Source organism: Somniosus microcephalus, chromosome 6, assembly GCF_052327205.1.
Source record: "Somniosus microcephalus isolate GS21.2 chromosome 6, FLI_Smic_1.0, whole genome shotgun sequence".
NCBI classification, from domain to species: Eukaryota; Metazoa; Chordata; class Chondrichthyes; order Squaliformes; family Somniosidae; genus Somniosus; species Somniosus microcephalus.
Window position 1 is genome coordinate 35,506,306 of NC_140992.1, and position 18,932 is coordinate 35,525,237.

General features: G+C 44.8%; 1 protein-coding gene across 1 annotated transcript in view; it reads right to left on the minus strand.

The window, feature by feature from the left end:
• LOC147115601 (very long-chain specific acyl-CoA dehydrogenase, mitochondrial-like) overlaps window positions 1-18,932 on the minus strand; it is a 76,217-nt gene that overhangs the window by 13,744 nt on the left and 43,541 nt on the right. Inside the window, exons 9-16 of the mRNA XM_085989981.1 lie at window positions 16,719-16,823; window positions 12,213-12,299; window positions 11,177-11,239; window positions 10,736-10,837; window positions 9,422-9,519; window positions 6,338-6,410; window positions 4,800-4,872; window positions 1,649-1,721 (exon numbers count right to left, since the gene is read on the minus strand). Of these exons, the coding sequence (XP_085846107.1) occupies window positions 1,649-1,721; window positions 4,800-4,872; window positions 6,338-6,410; window positions 9,422-9,519; window positions 10,736-10,837; window positions 11,177-11,239; window positions 12,213-12,299; window positions 16,719-16,823 (674 nt within the window). The remainder of the gene's footprint in view (window positions 1-1,648; window positions 1,722-4,799; window positions 4,873-6,337; window positions 6,411-9,421; window positions 9,520-10,735; window positions 10,838-11,176; window positions 11,240-12,212; window positions 12,300-16,718; window positions 16,824-18,932) is intronic.

Here is an 18,932-nt window from a genome sequence, read left to right on the forward strand (position 1 = left end):
TTCCCACATTAAACTCCATCTGCCACAGTTTTGCCCACTCATTTTAATCAAAATCCCTTTGCAACTTTCTGCTCCCATCTACACTATTTACTGTGCCACCTAGCTTTGTGTCATCAGCAAACTTGGATATATGGCTCTTTATTCCCTCGTCTAAGTCAAGGGAATACAAGCCTAGTCTGTGCACCTAATGAGAAATCCTGCATCGTCCACGTACCTCTGTGCTCAAATTCATTCCAGCGCATGAATGCAATTCCATAAAATCTACCCCATAAACTGCAAGGCTAAAAAGTGAGCAGTTTACATCACATATCACTTGACTGGATTATTTCCATATAAATGCACCGACAGTTATTCCCTCAATGTATTATTTTCTGAAAATGGTAATACATTATTACGTTGTGTGTATATACACTGTATAATTATAATTAACTATAAACTATATGTCCACTATTAAAATACCGTACATTGTACAGTCTATAATACACATTGTAACACAGTGTAGACGTTCCACAGATTATAAAATACACTGTACCATATGCTCTATTGTAAAACATTGTACATTTTATACTAGATATTGTTAATGAACTGTACAATGTATTACTGAGTATTCTAATGCTGTTATTGAAGCAGAGCATGTGCAGCCAAGAATCAAACTAAGCAGCAGAAGATATTCTTTGACTTTTCCAAAAGGCATTTGAAATAATGAGTGTGAAATTCAACTTTGGCCAGGGCTCGGGTGGCTGTGAACAGGGTCGGGGTCGAGAACTGCGGGGGTCGAGAATCATAAGAGGGGGTGGGAATCGGGGGGGTTGGGGAGGGAGTTCGAGGGTCTTGGCCGGGAGCAAGGGAGAGGGGGGAGGCAGCTGCGACGATAGGGAAGGGGAGCGACTGTGATTGGTTCCTTTAATGTGGGGCTGGGAGGAGTATTCCTGCTGCTCCCAGCTCCGTATTCAGGTAAGTTACTTATCTTCTTGGTCGGGCCTAGCAAGTGATCCCTATGCCTCACTTCTCTGAGTGCAGCCGGCACTGGCACTGGCGCGGCTGCCTCAGGACAAACCAACCTTGGAGTGGGGGCCTCAAACAGGGGTTAAGCAATTTACTTGCATATGCAAAGGGCCTAATGCCTGGTAAAGGCATGGATAAAGGGCGCATATTTTGTTGTCTTTACCCAATATGGCGGGTGGTGAACTTCCGGTTGGAAATGTGCACACGTTTCCTGCCCGTCATATTGGCACTTTAGTCGTCTGAGTAGCGCCCGAAAAACAGGTGCTGCACGGACCAATTTCTAGGCCAATATCTCTGACTAGCATCCCACCTGCCAGTCAAAAAATTCAGAACTGCAGAATGTCACGGCCTAGCTTTTCCACCCATCCAAGAAGCTAAACATAGCATCAACTCAGCAATGGTTTGACTAAAGATTTTCTGCAGAAGGACTCAGGATATATTATATAGAGAGCTCTGTTATACACAGAATGTTTCACATCATAGTAAGGGAATCATAACTAATATATGTTACAGCAAAGAGATAGTTTCCTAATGAGTGACATTGACTCTATCTGGTGTGTGTGGTGTCAAACAGTGTTCCTGTAAGAAGTATACTGAAGTGCGTTATCATGAGGCGGCAGCAAATTGTATTTCAGGAGTTTACCTGGAAATGACCACAGTCATGGCATAAATATCAATGGCTGCATCAGCAACTTTCTTCAATAAAAACTGCTGATCTGAAAAACAGCAAGAAGTTAGTGCAGTGCAGGCCTTTGGTTGCAGACATCTACAGCATGTAGTCCAAAGCCCAGCCCCTGGACCACATACAGTCCTCAAGACCTGGCAGTCTGTCCCCTGAAGCTCAGGCAACTCAGTCTTTCGTGCACTTATATCTCTTGTTTGCTGCTTTGACCTGTTTGAATTTTGTGAACCTAGAGGTTTGGAAACAGCTGTTCTCAGCACGATTGTGTCAGTGGTGAACATTATCCTAAATCAGAATACCACAATGTGTTAGTATCAGCAATTTGAGATATACGGAAAAAAACGTGAATTTAAACTTTATAGGAGGAGCCAGAGACTCCATGTTGTGCACCTGTGCAGCCCACAAAGACAAAAGTCTTGGACATCCCTGAGCTACAGGTGTGTTCTCTAGACTAAGAGGGAACTACGTAAGGTTATATTACTACAAGGCAGAAATAATCATAGAAATAATCTCATCTCAGAGTAGCATCCTAGATAGAGGACAGGCCTGCACAGAACTTTTCTTATTGTGGCTGAACGATTTATAGGAATGCTGAAAGATCTTAAACACAACTGAATAAACATCATTAAATAAATACAGGTAGACTGCCTTTTATCCGAACTTCCGAAAACCGAAACCCTCTAAAAACCAAAGGTTTTTTCGTTCAACGTAAGTCGTGCGCACGACATGACCAGAGTGGCGCACGACTCAGACCCCCGCCGACGCCCCCCCGCGGACCCCCGCCGACCCCCCCCGCCGACCCCGACCCCCGCCGACCCCCCCGCCGACCCCGACTCCCGCCGACCCCCCCGCGGACCCCCGCCGACCCCGACCCCCGCCGACCCCGACCCCCGCCGACCCCACCGACAATCCCGACGACCCCCACCCCCGACCCCCCGCGGACCCCCGCCGACCCCCCCGCCGACCCTGACCCCCGCCGACCCACCCCCGACAAATTTCCCCGTCTTATAAAATACCTTCCGAAATCCGAAATTTTCCGAAAACCGAAACACGGCTGGTCCCGAGGTTTTCGGATAAAGGATAGTCTACCTGTACTGTGAAGTCCACTCTCTTAAAAATCCTTAAGTCAGTAGGAGCACTGTTACAGGTGTGTTGGTGCACCAGAGCATAGACTTCTGAAGTGTGAGAATACTTTTACAATTCCATGTACTGTACAGTAAATTCCTATTTTAGTTGGTCAGAAGGATGTGAAGAGCAGCAGTTTTTTATGCAGATCAATGTTTAAATAAGCAACAAAAGGATTAGTCAACCAGATTTTTTTCCACATTTTACTGTTTTGATGTCAAGGTGTTATAGAGAGCAGCAGTTTAAGAATGTCACTGAGTGCTGCAGTGCTGTGACAGTTCAGTAAATTATCTGATTGTGTCTCCATTCAGGCGGTGTGTTATTAGCAGCCACCCAACTATTATTCCTGATTTTACAGCGTCAGCTTCATCTACATAATAGCCTGAAATAGGAGTTTGTCAGATGGGTCAGGAATCTAGTGTAAGTAGCCCTTAAAAAGATGAAGGGAGGATTGTTGCTGAGGTATGATTGCATACCTTCTGGCAAACACTCATCAACAGCAAAGACCTTCTACACTCTTGGCCACGGGGAAAAACAAGAGAGGAAATCACGCACAAAAAAAGGTTACCAAAAAATTAACATTGAGTTTTCCTCCTGCTTATATACACATTCCAAAAAACTATATGAAAGCACAAAATTAGAACGGGCAGACTCAAATATGCCACTACTGATCACACTTAATAAATTGTGTACTAAGGATATTGGTGAGTAGGTATGTGTCACTGGATGAAATTATTGATGACTCCTTCCATCACTTTACTGATGACTGGAAGGAGGCTGATAAGGTAGTAATTGGCTGGGTTAGATTTATCCTATTTTTTGTGGATAGGCTATGCCTAGGCAATCGTCCACAATATCTGGTAGATGCCAGCGCCATAATTGTACTGGTACAGCTTGGTTAGTCCAGCAGGGTAGAGATAGTCAGACAGGCACTGAGTAAGAGTGTTGCTCTGACAAAGGGAAGAGTGCAGCACACCACTATGATGAGGGAGACAATTGTGAGTGATAATGTAGGGAGCCCCCAGACGTATCGCGACCTCTGAACCTTTATTTGAGGAGCGTGATAGTGTGCTTAATTATGATCCTGGTTGTTCCATTGACTTTGTTTATACCCATGATGTTCAGGTGTGGCGGGGTTGCAGAGGACTGTCCTGCTCCTATTTTTCTATGTTTCTATGTCATAAGCCATGTATGTACGCAGTATCCCTTGTTGCCCAGCAGCTATCCTGTCACATTCCTGGAAGGGTGGAATAGTGAGGGGACAGCTGAAGATCACAGGATAAGAGCGTTGTGACAGCTGGCTGGGAACCTTGCACAAATTTCCATTATCCTGTTTCCATGCCTTTCTTGCCTTGACCTCCTCCACCAGGACTTCCAGGAAGGCATCAGAAAACCTGGGGGCAGCACTCTGACTCATTCTGCTAATGATCCTTCTTCCAGCAGTGTAGCAAGCAAACGTGTAATGAAACCTAGCTTTAAAAGGTGCATTCCCACTTTAAATAGGCCTTGGGCAGCCCACCGGAAATTGCACTGCACAATGGGTAGGTTTCCCATTTCTCAATGTGATTGGGTGGGCAGCCCAGTAATCATATTCAAATGTGACCTGGAAGTTAAAATTTCCCAGACCTCACGCTAGCGATATCAGGGGGATTTTCCGCTCGCCATGCTCTCCATGTGCTGAATTCACGCTCCAGGTTAAAATCGGGGTCCATGTTCCCAGATCTTCAAATACACTTCACTTATATGCTGATGTTCAGTCAAATTTCATAGTCGTTTACAAAGCATTATTCCCACCCAGTATGCTCAAACCCAACAGATTTCACATAAGTCCTAGAGTTGCAAGGCATCAGTGACAAGTGTTTTATGAAACAACTGCTGTATGTGACTACTTTTTAACATTAACTTCAATTTCATACAATTAAAAAAAGTTGAGATAAAACTACAGAACGATTATTTTTTTGCATCACATGAGCAGCGACACACATACTTATTATTTTCTTTCTGTATTTCAATAGCAGATCTTCAATGGATGCTCCAAAGTGGTCAACAGCTTTCGCCACCTGCGAAACATAAAACCCATTGTTTGTTTGAGGGGAGGGGGTTCATCAATGTAAGTGACATTAGTACTGGGAAACACAGCATTTCTACCTCAGGCAGTCAAAATCAGCATCAAGAACTCCAGGTCAGCTACAGAAGCAGAATTCCATCGCTTGAAACCAAAAAATGTCTGTGTTGTATGTTTTTTTTATGACTTTAAATATCTAACCCTAGATTTTCCAATCTGCAATTGCTTGGTGGAAACACATTAAACATTTGTATCAAATTCCTGCCTGTGTTATATTAAAGCAGGCATTGATTTGCTTATTTCTTGTCTGCCTTAAAGTAACACACCAAGCAATTCTGATCAAAACATCTATCCTAGACATGGCAAGTGGCTGTTTTTGAACAAACTAAACTTAAGATGGCAACTATCTTTCCCTAATAAGCTAAAAATGAAGATCTGGAGTAAGATGTCTGAAAGACACAGGCTAGGGTTTTTGATCTACAGATTAGCCAGGATGTTTGCCATCTGTGAAATTTTAATGCAGAAAATAGAAGAGTTACTTTTCAAAATGACAGCAGCCTGTGCCATTAAGATTCATTCTGGTAGCAGGTCTGTGTGGTTCTGAGGCCAGGCTGGGTTTTGTTGTCTGTACAGTGGATATGTATGGATAGGATTGTTAATAGCTGAGAGAGGCTTCATCTGCAATCAATGGGATGAGATATTTTAACCAGAATTTTGCTGTTTTCCCCAAGAAAAAGAAGACATGCCAGCTTGGATCAGAGTTTAGCTAAAGTCCTGTGAAGAACTAAATTGAGTATCATTGACTGGTATGCACTACACGTATCATCAACAACAACAACAAATTGCATTTATATAGCATTTTTTACATAGCAAAATGTTACAAGGCACTTTACAGGAACGTTATTCAACAGAATTTGACACCGAGCCACATAAGGAGGTATATGGGCAGGTGATCAAAAGAGGTAGCTTTTAAGGAGCATCTTAAAGGAGGAAAAAGAGTTGGAGAGGCAGAGAGGTTTACATATGCTAGAGGTGGGAGAATTTTAAAAATCAGAATGCTAATTTTATAGAATTACCCGATTTAAAAACAAAATTGGAATATCATTTTCTCTCCCACTCTGCATTTAAAAAATCTTGCACGGTACATTGAAATAAAGTTAAGTGAAGCGGATGGGCTGGGAAATTCCTCAAAGTTGGTCCCACTCCGTAAACAGAGTTTCCGCCACACTTCCAGGAAAGTAATGGCATTGGAGCAGGAATAGTTCTGAGGAATTTTCCAGCCAGGGTGTTCACAAAACCAGTGTATAAGTTGCCTGTCACACAATGAACTACCCCCATAGCCACCAAGGTAGAATTTCAGTGCATGCTGCACCAAGAATTGGTCTGCCCTAAGAAATACCCACAGTCCTGACAGTCCCTTTAAGTGCTATTATATTCACTGTAGTACAAGAAATCATTACCAAATCCCCACTCGCAGTCAGATCACGATGCACTACATTCCTTAGCGACAGACCAGTAGATATGCCCAGTTTTCTGTGGAATACAGGGAAGAGATTAAAACACATCAATAGCCAAGAAGAAAAGATAACTCCTGCATGCTGCAAATGACATGATGATCCATATCTTTCATCTCTTTACTCCATGTCGCTTGGATGATAAATTAACCTGCGAATAATTATTGTAAAATACAGCATACAAAAGACTATGGCCTAGAAATTCGGTTTTGGCGCAGCGAGGGCTTTAGCGCCGGAAGTTAGTGCCGGCGCTAAGTCCCCCTGCGCGCGCCAAAAATTCAGTAGCGCCGCGCCCAAACGGCTGCCGGCGCTACTGAGGGGTCTCAGCGCCTCAAAACTGGCGCCACGCGCCGCATTGCGGCGCTATTCCGGCGCTGCGGCGCCCGCTGCGGTGCGGCAGGCTCGGGAAGTGCAGGCCTCCTCCTTCCGTTAAGGAGGAGCTGCCTGCACCCGGCCGCGGCCCGCGATAATCTTTTTAAAAATGAGCCCGGCACCTCGGACAAGTGCCGGGCTTGCTTCTGTTCCGGGGGGGGGCGGGGGGAAGTCCGGGGAGGGAGCTGCGGCCAGGCGGCCGGCGGGAGAGCGGCCGGCCGCCGCGGGGCCTTTAATGCGCCGGCGCAAAGTTCTGTAAGGCACCTCTGCCAGAACGTTGCTTGCGGCTGCCACGGGCGAGGCGGCCGCAACTCAATTTCCGAGTTCGGGCGGGTTACCATGGCAACCGGGACGCTGCGCACACCGATGACGTCATCGGTGCCGGCGCAACGCTACCGGCCTAACGCCGATTTAGGGCCCCTGTCAATTTCTAAACTGGCCATAACTTCGGCGCTAGGCCCTCTAGCGCCTCAAAAGCGGCGCTAAGGCCAGTGAATTTCTAGGCCTATCTGTGTTCAGGACTGCATCTGGGATGTAACACTTGAGTATTGGGAATTTCTGCCTCCTGTCGACAAAATCATCCTGTTTATTTTACAGAGCAGCTTCACCAACAGATGAGAGGAAAATCTGACAGCCTTCATGAAAAACCACAGCTGACACCTGCCTGCGTTTCTTCTGTCCTCCATTTCCGTCATAAGTAGTTGAATAGAACCTAGCTTATAGGTGGCTCCTCTCAATGTGGTTCACAATAGGAGCTTAAAATGTTCAATTTTCTAAAAGTGCCAACACTTGACTAGTAACTGCATGTGTGGGTCTTTTGTCAGTAAGTTTTGATATGATGGGAAGATTTGATTATGAACCTTGAATTTCCTGACAGGCACAGGAAGCCAGAAAACCCAATGGCAAATGTCTGCTGCTTGTCATTTAGTTAGCAACTAGTTTCAAAAACTGTTAGTACAATGTAAACTGGAGTGGCTCTTCCAATTGATAAACTGGAGCAACAAGTTTATTAATAGATCAGGAAGATCTGTCAAAGATAGTCGCATTATAATGATCACTTAAATGGCCATTTGATCCTGTGCTGCTGGATCATTTAAGAACTGCTGGAATTTTAAAAAAATAGTTGACAAATGTGTCCTCACAAAATGAATTTATTAACAGTGACATCATGTAAAAGTTCCACTGTGAGTTCAGCTATCTCATAAGCTATAGGAGCATTTTACAAAATATCCTCACTGCAACACATCACATAGCCAGCATAGAGTGACTCCTGGTGAGTAAAATGAGTAACTGAGTAGAGGTAGTCTGAAGGGCAGACCTTTCACAATCGTGTATTGTATACAGGAATTGGCACGGAGACAGATAATTGGCATACCATATCAAATGTGAGTGGATGATTACATTTTACATTGCTTATATTAATAGGAATAGGAATAGATATACAAAGACACAACAGTAATCAATTATTTTTGAATGAATTATTTTTGCCTATTTTGTACTGTAAATCTACAGGAGCTGACACTGAAATCTATACAGGCCATATAGTATGAAATGAATTGTCCTCTTTTGCTTGGTATGTACTGTACTTTTCTTTAAACTTAAAAACCAAATGAAGGGCCACTTTGGAGTAGGCCACCAAAGTTCAGGAAGTAGTGATTAGGTGACAATGAGTTTGGGTTTTAAAAGTCTGCAGCTTGTAGGAGGCATGAAAGACTAAGGGAGGTAAGGAGTATCAGCATTTGGAGGTAGGGTGGAAAATTCAACAGGAATAGAAGGACAACATATGTGCGGCAGAGGGTGCTGGAGGAGGAAGAGTATGTAGGACGACATCCTTCCAGAAACAAGAGGGAAGAGTTGGAAAAGCACTGGGCATGGTAGTATTGACAAATAGAGAGAAGAATGGGTGCAACAGAGAGAGAGGGGGAGAGTGAGACACTGGAAGCTAGAGGTGAAAGAGGACAAGTTTTCTCTTCTATTATGTCACGGTGTGTGAGAAAGGTGCTGGAAGAGTTTCTCAGATGTGGAGGCATTATTCAAGTTTTGAACAGAGTTGGGTTTTTAAGAGATCAGAATTGTTGAGGTGAATAGCAATGTTTGGTATGGGAAAGGAGCACATGTACAGGACCGAATACTGGGATGTGCATTGGTCATCTGTACAGCCCCAAATGTTTCTCCCTCCATGTTAGCTGCTCATATGCCCATTGCCTTTCTTGTCGCCAAAGAAAGACATCAGGGGATAGATTTTAGCTTTCGCCGCTGTGCAGAAGAATGGCAGTAGCAGATCAGCCACCCTTTATACACCCCACCCAATTTTTCTTCCCATTGAAATTAACAGAAAGCAAATCTAGCAGGATGTATAACGGGTGGCCGACGCCAGTTTATCACCCAGCAGGGAAAGTTAAAATTTACCCCAAGATATCTGCACAGGCCATCCACTATTCCACCTACCAAGAAGGTGCACTCGAGGTCTGTAAACAAAAGGTCCCACACAGCCAGTTCTCTCCCTCCACAGGATAACCCAGTCGACATCAGGAAAAGCTACAGTTTAGGGACAACTAAAGTCAAATGCCAGTCAAGTCTATGATTTGACTTTGGATATACCAAGTTGGGGTCTAAATTCTCTTAATTATTGGGTTACTCCAACAGAACTCACGATACCGCTTAGCTCGTTTGATGATTTGCTCCATTAGTGTTCCAGGACTATTGAGCGGGTTCTTCATGATCATCTGCAGTCTTTTCAAGTAATTTCCAGCTTTCTGTTATATCAGAATTTAGAAACATGTTGCAAAATGAAAATCAGTAAGAACATTGCATTCAGAATTCACTGATATAGCTCATCAACATACTGCTCACACTGCATGCTTACTCTTTCGAGTAAGAATAAACTTGGAAATAGAGAAAGTTGAAATTTGCTGCTTTAAAAAAAAATAATGATCCATTTTTTTCCCCGTCTTCTTCCATTCCGCGCTTCTTGATTTCCACACGTCATTGTCCAACTTTGGTTGATAATATGGATAATTGACCTGATCCCCAGATTTTTGCCAATATTGCTATGTAATGGGTTGTTAAGAAGTGAACAAAGTTTAGGCAGTGGTGACTTGCTCTCTAATTCTCTCACATCAGGAAATGTAATTTGGGTTGCATCAAGCTATCAGTCTCCTTCCCAAGCACCTTACCTTTGTTCTATAGCTGACAGCACATTTGAGATCAAAGGCTTATTATTTGGTGAATCATTGGCAGAAATCAATTTTTACTATCCAAGATACTCTGTAATTCCTCCCAATGACAGCTGGGAGCTCACTATGTGGGGAATCATGGGGGTTTGGCCTTGTATTCGTGGCGCAGTGTATCAGAGCACCAATACATTTTGCCATTGCACCATTCATAAGAAAAGTCTGATCAGCTATGTGCTAGGTTTTCTTTCACTGATTCTAAATGGGCAGATAGCGAGCCCATAAACACTAAATGGATAGAAAAATAAACTCTAAAATATATTGAAAAGACAATTCTTTGAATAGGCATAGCAAAAAAGAACCTCAATGGCAACTCTCGTGTAGAGGGAAAAATAATACCATTGATCCAGTATATGCTACAGTAGGAGAGTCAAGTCTATACCTGTAATAATCCACTATATGGCAGGTTCCTGATCTTAGTTGTGCCAACAGATGCCAAGAAAAGGGACCGTGCTTAAGAAAGAAAATCAGGGCTAATATAAGTCAAGCTGCTCTTGTACACCTTCTAGTGGCTTGATACAGAGTAGCACTGAGAAAAACTGTGGGTCAGGAGAGGCAGCAAACAAGAGAAGCAAGTGTATTATACTATACTGGATATATAAGAATACTGAAATGCACTACACTATTACTACCCTACAGTACAGATAGATATAATGCATTATTTTGTGCTGGATAGGTAGGTATATTATCATTTGCTATAATATTATATTACATTATACAGTAAGCAGTCAGAACTTACTTGAATACCAGTTAGTGCAATAAACAATCGGAGAATGTCATTGGTTCCCTCAAAAATACGGAAGATGCGCAGATCTCTCATCACTCTTTCTATACCTCTCTCCTGTAGGATTGCAAATAATTATATATGGGTACATAACATACACATAGATACTAGGTGCATAACATACAGGTATATATTACTTATATCTATAGATTTCAACTCTTAGATATTTTTATTTTAATGCAAGTCTTATAGAAAAACAAAAACAAGCATACGCAATATTGTTAATTTTGCAAATAAGGTCATTGCTACCTCATACATCCCGTACAGCAGCTTCATAAGACTTCTACAGTTCCTTCACAAAAACATAAACATCATGCACCCTACAGTACATTCCTACATTTCATTCGGTATAGACCATACAGCATCTAGTACCTTTATATACAACACCTACAGTACCTGCATATATCCCATGCCTCCCAGGATCTGGATACATTCATCAGTCACATACCGGGCAGCCTCCTGCAGAGATCATGAAAAGAATGGACAGGATTATCTGGGCAGAAGATTTTTCACTGATCATTATTTTTCAGTATGTGAATTAACTCATCAAATATTTCATTGGAATTAATCATTTCTACCCATGATTTCTCCCATTCCCTTCTGTCCAGGACTTCCCTCGATAATTTCATAAGTGTTTGCACTCATTTTGTAGTGGGAGGGTGTTAGAAATGAACCAGAGAAATAGCACCAGTGGGGCCTAAATGAGATATGCATTCTAATCACATGCTAGTAAACTCAAACACCATAGTTACTCTCCCTCACCCAAGTCTAATGTCCCATGGGGCAGCTCAGATACTGCCCCTGCTGCTCATAATCCATATTTTATCTTTAATGGGAGGAAACCATTTTTTGATATTCAAATGTCTATTTCAAACAATTTCAATTTTATTGTGAATGTTCTATGCCCCGTATATATTTGAAATTTCTCATTACAAAGCTTGTCATTTCAAAATCAGCAAAACTTCTTTCTTGTTAAGCTTTTTTGCTCCCCATTTTTTTATTTGAAATCTGACCGCAAAATGCTGAGAGGATGGGTTCGAGTACTGCTCCCAGGCCTTGTCCCAAGCTGCTCTTTAGCTGGCTACTAGCAGGCACCTTAGTCAATTCTTCCCTCCAATTTTCCCTCTGTTCCATTGGGGAAATATCTGGCTTCTGCTCAGCACCTTCCCACAATGGTGTAGCTGAGTACAGAAACTGTGAGGTGAACTGCAGACCCAAGCCATCACCCTACCACTTTGTTGCATCATCTTGTGCTCTTGCAAGGTTGTCTGATCAGTGATTCAGTTTGTTGAGGTTTTGAACTAAAACCCTACCATCATGTAGCTTCAGATTGGATCAAGCAAGCAAAGAAGTTTTGTTGCAAAGGAAGATAGATAATAAGAGTTTGTAACAAGATCCAATCAGAACAGCCTTTCCTTACTCCAATACTCACTGAAGTGAAGACTTTGCTAATTGCAGCCTCAATCTGGAATTCACTCGTGCCTGTATCCATATTACCACTGACTATATAAGCCATCGACTGTAGGAATACACATGAGCTTCAGTAAGAAAAATATTATTCCATGAATTACTTCACAGTTAGTCCTTTTACTTGTGCATGTATCTACTGGAATGATGCACTTACTGTTGACTCTAGTCTTGTCAAGCCTTTTTAAAATCAAATTAGATCAGTGGGTTGAACTCAAATCTCATATACAATGCTATATAAATGGAGAAGATATTACAAAGGCCGAATTGGTGCTAAATACAATAAAGTAATGTGGCCTGACACACAAGGTTGCTAAGATTCTTTGTGGCTTTATGTGGCCTGGTATCACAGTGATCACAGGCCTGTTGTAGTTGTAAATTGCAACTTCTCTACTGCACTAAAGAACATGCTATTCTTGATTTCATAGAATCATAGAAATTTACAGCACAGAAGGAGGCCATTCGGCCCATCTTGTCCGTGCCTGCCAACAAAGAGCTATCCACCCTAAACCCACTTTCCAGCACTTGGTCCGTAGCCTTGTAGGTTGTGGACCAAGCAATCATATCACCTCTCAAACAGGTGGCAGATCAAATTCAATGTAGAGAAAATCACATGGGGATGAAAAATCCAGGCAGGGACTATTACTTAAATTGAAAGAAAATAATGTACATGGTAAATGAAAGAGATCTGGGGGTCCTGATTGACAATAAATTGAAGCTATCGCAACAATGCTCGGTAGCAGTGAGTAAAGCAAATCAGATGTTGGTAGGTATTAAAAGATCAATATTGAACCAAAATAATGAGATAATCCTTCCACTTTATAAATCGTTGGTGCAAAAGCACTTAGAGTATTGTGTACAGTTCTGGTTGCCAACGTACAACAAGGATATTGCAGCAAATTGAAAGGATACAGAAGTGAACAAGAATGGTTGAGAGAATGAAGGGATTGGATTATGTGGAGCGATTATGTAAATGGAGCATGTTCTCACTGGAAAGGTTTGAGAGGTGAAATGATTGCTGTTTTTAGGATTCCAAAGGGACTGGATAATGTAGACCATGACAAGCTGTTTCACCTTTTACCAACAGTAGAACCAGAGGATTGGACCTGCACTCGAAGGGGGCTAAATCCAAAACTAATCTACGGAAATGTTATTTCAGTGAGCGAATGGTCAGTCAATGGAACAGGTTCCCTAGGCAGACAGTGGAAGCAATTAGTGTTGATTGATTCAAATTAAAACTAGATAGGTTCTTTCAGAAAATAATATTTTGGGTTACAGTATATGAGTAATTTGATACATGGCATATGGTAAGTGTAGCGTGCTTGGGAAGAATGGGTGACTTTGGACCTATGGTTCCCAAAGTTCTCCACCACGGAGGCTTTGGGCTGGATTTTCTCAAAGGAGACGAGTTGGAGGCGGGACTGCTGCTTTTTGGGTCAATGTCCCATCTTCATCATCTTCTGGCCAACCAGAGGGATTTTCCCCTGATTGACATTGTTAAGCCCGCCCTGCGGGCTCAGCATGCCAATTAGGGAGGAAGTCACAGACAGAGCACGTCAATGTCTGACGTGCTATCTGTCAAGACTTCTTGAAAGAAGAAATGTCAGCATTTGACAGCTCTGTGCAGCTGTCAAACACTGACATTCTCTGTAGTTTGATGAGCCTTTGTGTTCAGGACTCATCAAACCTTTCAACTTTGTAGATTTCAGATGGCTGTTGGATCGGAGGATCCAACATCCAGTCTGTGAAATCGACAAGGAAGATGTCAGGTCTCACGATCCAGGGTGGATGAAGGCTGTAGGCAGAAAACAAGGTAAGTGAACATTTTTTAACACTTAACACTCACCTTCCATACTTACCACTCCACACTTGCACCCATCACTTACCTCTACATCTTACTTTCAGGTGCCTCTGACCCCTGCAGACCTCCTTCACGTCTCCTCCAACCCGGCGAGGTTCTCCAAGGTCGGGAAGCCTTCACCTGAGAAGGTAAAATGGGACTAATCCTTTTTTCTGCCTGTTAACTACCTGTTAACAGGCAGTTAAAAGGATTTAATCCCTTTCCCACCTCCAGGAGACAGAACCCGAAGCAGCACATCTTCCCGCCTCCTGGCAAAAGGGCACGGAGGCGGGAGTGAGGGCGGGTTTGCCATCTGCCCTCACTTTCTGCTACTTTATCTGCAGTCCCGCCTCCATACCTCGGGGCTTGAAAATCCAGCCCTTTGACTCTGTTGTAGACGAATAAATAGGTCCCACTCGGACCTCACCGTCCTTAGCCTCTTGTATTGTTCCACGGAAGCTCAACGTAAACTCGAGGAACAGCACCTCATCTTCCGATTAGGCACTCTGCAGCCTTCCGGACTCAATATCGAGTTCAACAATTTCAGATCATAAGCTCGGCCCCTATTTCATTTTTTCTTGTAATTTTTCCACTCCTTTCCCCCCCCCCCCTTTCCTTTTGTTTCTCTCTCACACCTGGCAGCTATCTCTTGCCCTGCCAGTACACTTTACACCTAATCTCAGCCTATTACCATCTCGTCTAGCTTCTAATCTCTTTTACTTCTTTTGTTTCTTTTATTCTTTTGTCCGATCGCAGCCCTGCCTTCGATCTAGTTTCTTTTCTTTCCAGTTTTGAAGAAGGGTTCGACCCGAAACGTCAACTCAAATTTCTCTCCACGGATGTTGCCTGACCTGCTGAGTTTTTCCAGCATTTTCTGTTGTTATTTCGGATTTCAAACATCTGCAGTATTTTGCTATCTTAATAAATAGAGATTAATTGCTATGATTAGGCAACAACTCCATTCTTCTTAGGCAGTCCCTCGGAACCGAGGATGACTTGCTTCCACATTAAAAATGAGTTCACAGGTGACTGATGAGTCCAGTGCGGGGCCTACAGTCTCTGTCACAGGTGGGACAGACGATGGTTGAAGGGGTGGGTGGGTGGGGTGCTTGGGTTAATGTGCACTCCTTGCGCTGCCTGCGCTTGGCTTCCGCTTGCTCCCGGCGAAGAGACTCGAGGTGTTTGGCGCCTTCCCGGATGCTTCGCCTCCACTTTGTGCGGTCTTGGGCCAGGGGTTCCCAGGTGTCAATGGGAATGTTACACTTTTTCAAGGAGGTTTTGAGGGTGTCCTTGAAGCGTTTCCTCTGCCCACCTGGGGCTCTCTTGCCGTGCCGGAGCTCCGAGTAGAGCACTTGTTTTGGGAGTATCGTATTGGGCATGCGGACAATGTGACCCATCCATCGGAGCTGATTGAGCGTGGTCAAAGCTTCGATGCTGGGGATATTGGCCTGAGCAAGAACACTGACGTTGGTGCACCTATCCTGCCAATGGATTTGCAGGATCTTGCTTTGAGGTGCCTGCTGTACATGGTCCATGTCTCTGAGGCATACAGCAGGGTGGGTATCACTGCTGCTCTGTAGGCCATAAGCAGCAGTGATACCCGCCCTGCTGTATCCGGGTTTGAGGTCTTGGTCTTCAAACACTCTCTTCCTCAGGCGACCGAAGGCTGCACTGGCACACTGAAGGCGGTGTTGGACTTCGTCGTCGACATCTGCCCTTGTTGACAGTAGGCTCCCGAGGTATGGAAAGTGGCCCACGTTGTCCAAGGCCTTGTCGTGGATTTTGATAATCGGGGGGGCAGTACTGTGTGGCGGGGGCAGGTTGGTAGACGACTTTTGTCTTACGGATGTTTAGTGTAAGGCCCATGCTCTCGTACGCTTTGGTGAAGGTGTTGACGATGGTTTGGAGTTCGACCTCCGAGTGAGCGCAGACGCAAGCGTCGTCTGCATACTGTAATTCGACAATAGAGGATGGGATGACCTTGGATCTGGACTGGAGGCGACGGAGGTTGAACAGTTTCCCGTTTGTTCTGTAAATTAGCTCCACTCCAGTGGGGAGCTTACTGAGGGTGAGATGGAGCATTGCAGCAAAGAAGATCGAGAAGAGCGTTGGTGCGATGACACAGCCTTGTTTGACCCCGGTTCATACGTGAATTGGGTCTGTGGTGGAACCGTTGGTCAGGATCACGGCTTGCATGTCGTCGTGAAGCAGGCGGAGGAGGATGGTGACAAACTTTTGAGGGCAGCCGAATTTGAGGAGGACACTCCATAATCCCTTAGGTTAGGCAACAACTCCATTACCGTTGTATTAAGCGACTACCAGGATGGTAGAAGGCGAACTAGATGGACTGTGGTCTTTTTCCGTCCAGCAATTCCTATGACATTTATCTACTAAAAACCCTCATCTGCACTTTCCAGGAGGAGTCACTAAATAGCAAGCAGGAACCTGATCCAACTTTCCCCTTCCAAGACCAGGGTTGTTGAAACCATTTTAATATGCCTGCTGCCACCCTGGCTGAGATCAGCCAACTCTGTAGAGATGGTGATCGAACCTGGGACTTTCTGACCAGTATTACTCAATTACATACAACCTAGGAATGCTTTGAGAGGAATGTCGTTATGGAATTTTTACCTCAGTTACATACTGCAGCATAGCCATAGTAGCAATTTTCTCTTGGATGAGGCCAAAGTGGTGAATCTTGCTACCGAATTGTGTTCGATTGGTAGCGAAGTCTACCTATTAAAACGGTTTCAAAAGAAAATGCAAAAGGGTATCAGATAAACAACTATGGCTATTGAAGTTAACAAACAGAACATTTCAAGTGGAGTTTATTGCTTTAACCCTATTCACATCAGACTTGATGTTTCTAATCTGGAGAAAACCATTTTGCAGCGAAAGCATTGCTGGAGCGAAACTTGATTCAACCTGCTGTTATAAAAATATATTTTTTTGCTTTCTCACCCACATTTGCTATGTTCAATCTCTTTATTCCATTAACTTAAATAAGATGTGCCTGGTGCAACCGTTGTTCTGCACAATACTCCATTCCTTTGCACAGTGCTGGTATGTCTCGACCCCACCAGCTGCACAGAATTTCGTGAGGACCAGCAGCATGTCTGGGGTGGATATCCGGAGGGCAAAGCACGATAGAAGTGAAAATTGGAGCAGGACACTTGGGCCTGGATTTTAGCCTGGAGGTGAGTTCTGTGCGGCGGGTTGGGGGGTGGAGCTGTTGTGATGTCGGGAAACCCAGAAGAATGGGTTTCCTGAATGTCCTCTAGTTATCAACTGCAAGACTCCTTTAAATTTTTTTCTGTCGGGTTCCCACTCACAGGCAGCCTGATTGACAGGCTGGCGGCCTTTTGGGTGGGAAGCCTGCTTCACAAAGCCGAAGCCTACAAGAGCAGGTAGGTGTATTGGGGAAGTGAGAGAGATCGTGGGGTGGTGTCCCGATTGGGGGGGCCAGATCGCAGGGCGGGGGGGTGGGGGGGGTTCCAATGGTGGTCAAGGGGGTCAAATGGTGGTCAGGAGGAGCAGATGGTGATCAGGAGGAGCAGATGGTGGTTGGGGGATGTCTGATGGTGGTCAGGGGGGTCTGAGGGTGGGAGGAGGAGCAGATGGTGATCAGGAGAGTGTCTGATGGTGGTCAGGGGGGTCTGATGGTGGTCAGGGGGGTCTGATGGTGGTCGGAGGGTCTGATGGTGGTCAGGGGGGTCTGATGGTGGTCAGGGGGGTCTGATGGTGGTCAGGGGTGTCTGATGGTGGTCAGGGGGAGCAGCTGGTGGTCAGGGGGATGTCTGATGGTGGTCAGGGGGGTGTCTGATGGTGGTCAGGGGGAGCAGCTGGTGGTCAGGGGGATGTCTGATGGTGGTCAGGGGGGTCTGATGGTGGTCAGGGGGAGCAGCTGGTGGTCAGGGGGGGTCTGATGGTGGTATGGGGGGGCAGCTGGTGATCAGGAGGGTGTCTGATGGTGGTCAGAGGGTCTGATGGTGGTCAGGGGGAGCAGCTGGTGATCAGGAGGGTGTCTGATGGTGGTCAGAGGGTCTGATGGTGGTCAGCAGGAGCAGATGGTGATCAGGAGGGTGTCTGATGGTGGTCAGGGGGTCTGATGGTGGTCAGGGGGAGCAGACAGAATGCAGGCAATGGGGAGTTTACTGGGTCACTTGTTGGGCCTGGAGGAAACACTCCTTCTCCTCCTGGCCCACAAGCAGTGCTGTAAAGGCACTTACCCTACGGATTCAACCCTTCTCGCCTCTTTGCAGCGGTCTGGTTTTCCAAGGCCTGGAAAACCCGGCTGAAATTAGTTAAAAATAGAATGCCTGTTAAAATGAAGACAGGCAGCCTCATTATAATATTTAAATGACCAACCGGCTCCCGCGAGCGGATTGGTCACCCGACCCTCATCCCACCTCCGTTAAAACTGGAAGTGGGCAAGTTTGAGGCACGTTGGGTTCCGGTTTCAGATTTTTTGCATTTTAACTTCTGACACAACCCCAACCCTCCCAGTTTTGGGAGTTAAGATTCAGCCCTTGGTGGCCGCTCTGAAAATTAGACTATGCAAGTTTACTATTGGAACAGGTGGAAGTTACATCCATGCAGCCTGGTCCTCAAAAAGGAGGCCAGACCAGTGGGATGGTATTATCCTCTGGATTTCCCATTGCTCCTGCCTCCTCTGTCCTAATCGTGCTGGATGCCAGCAAGATACTACCAACCAGTATAGTGGAGCGGCCATGATCTGCAACGCTCGCGAGGATAGAAGTCTACAAAGCTACCTCAGCCTTTTAGCAAGTTTTTCCTGCTTCCCCCCAATGAATGCCTAAGATGCACTGATACTGGCACTGGTGC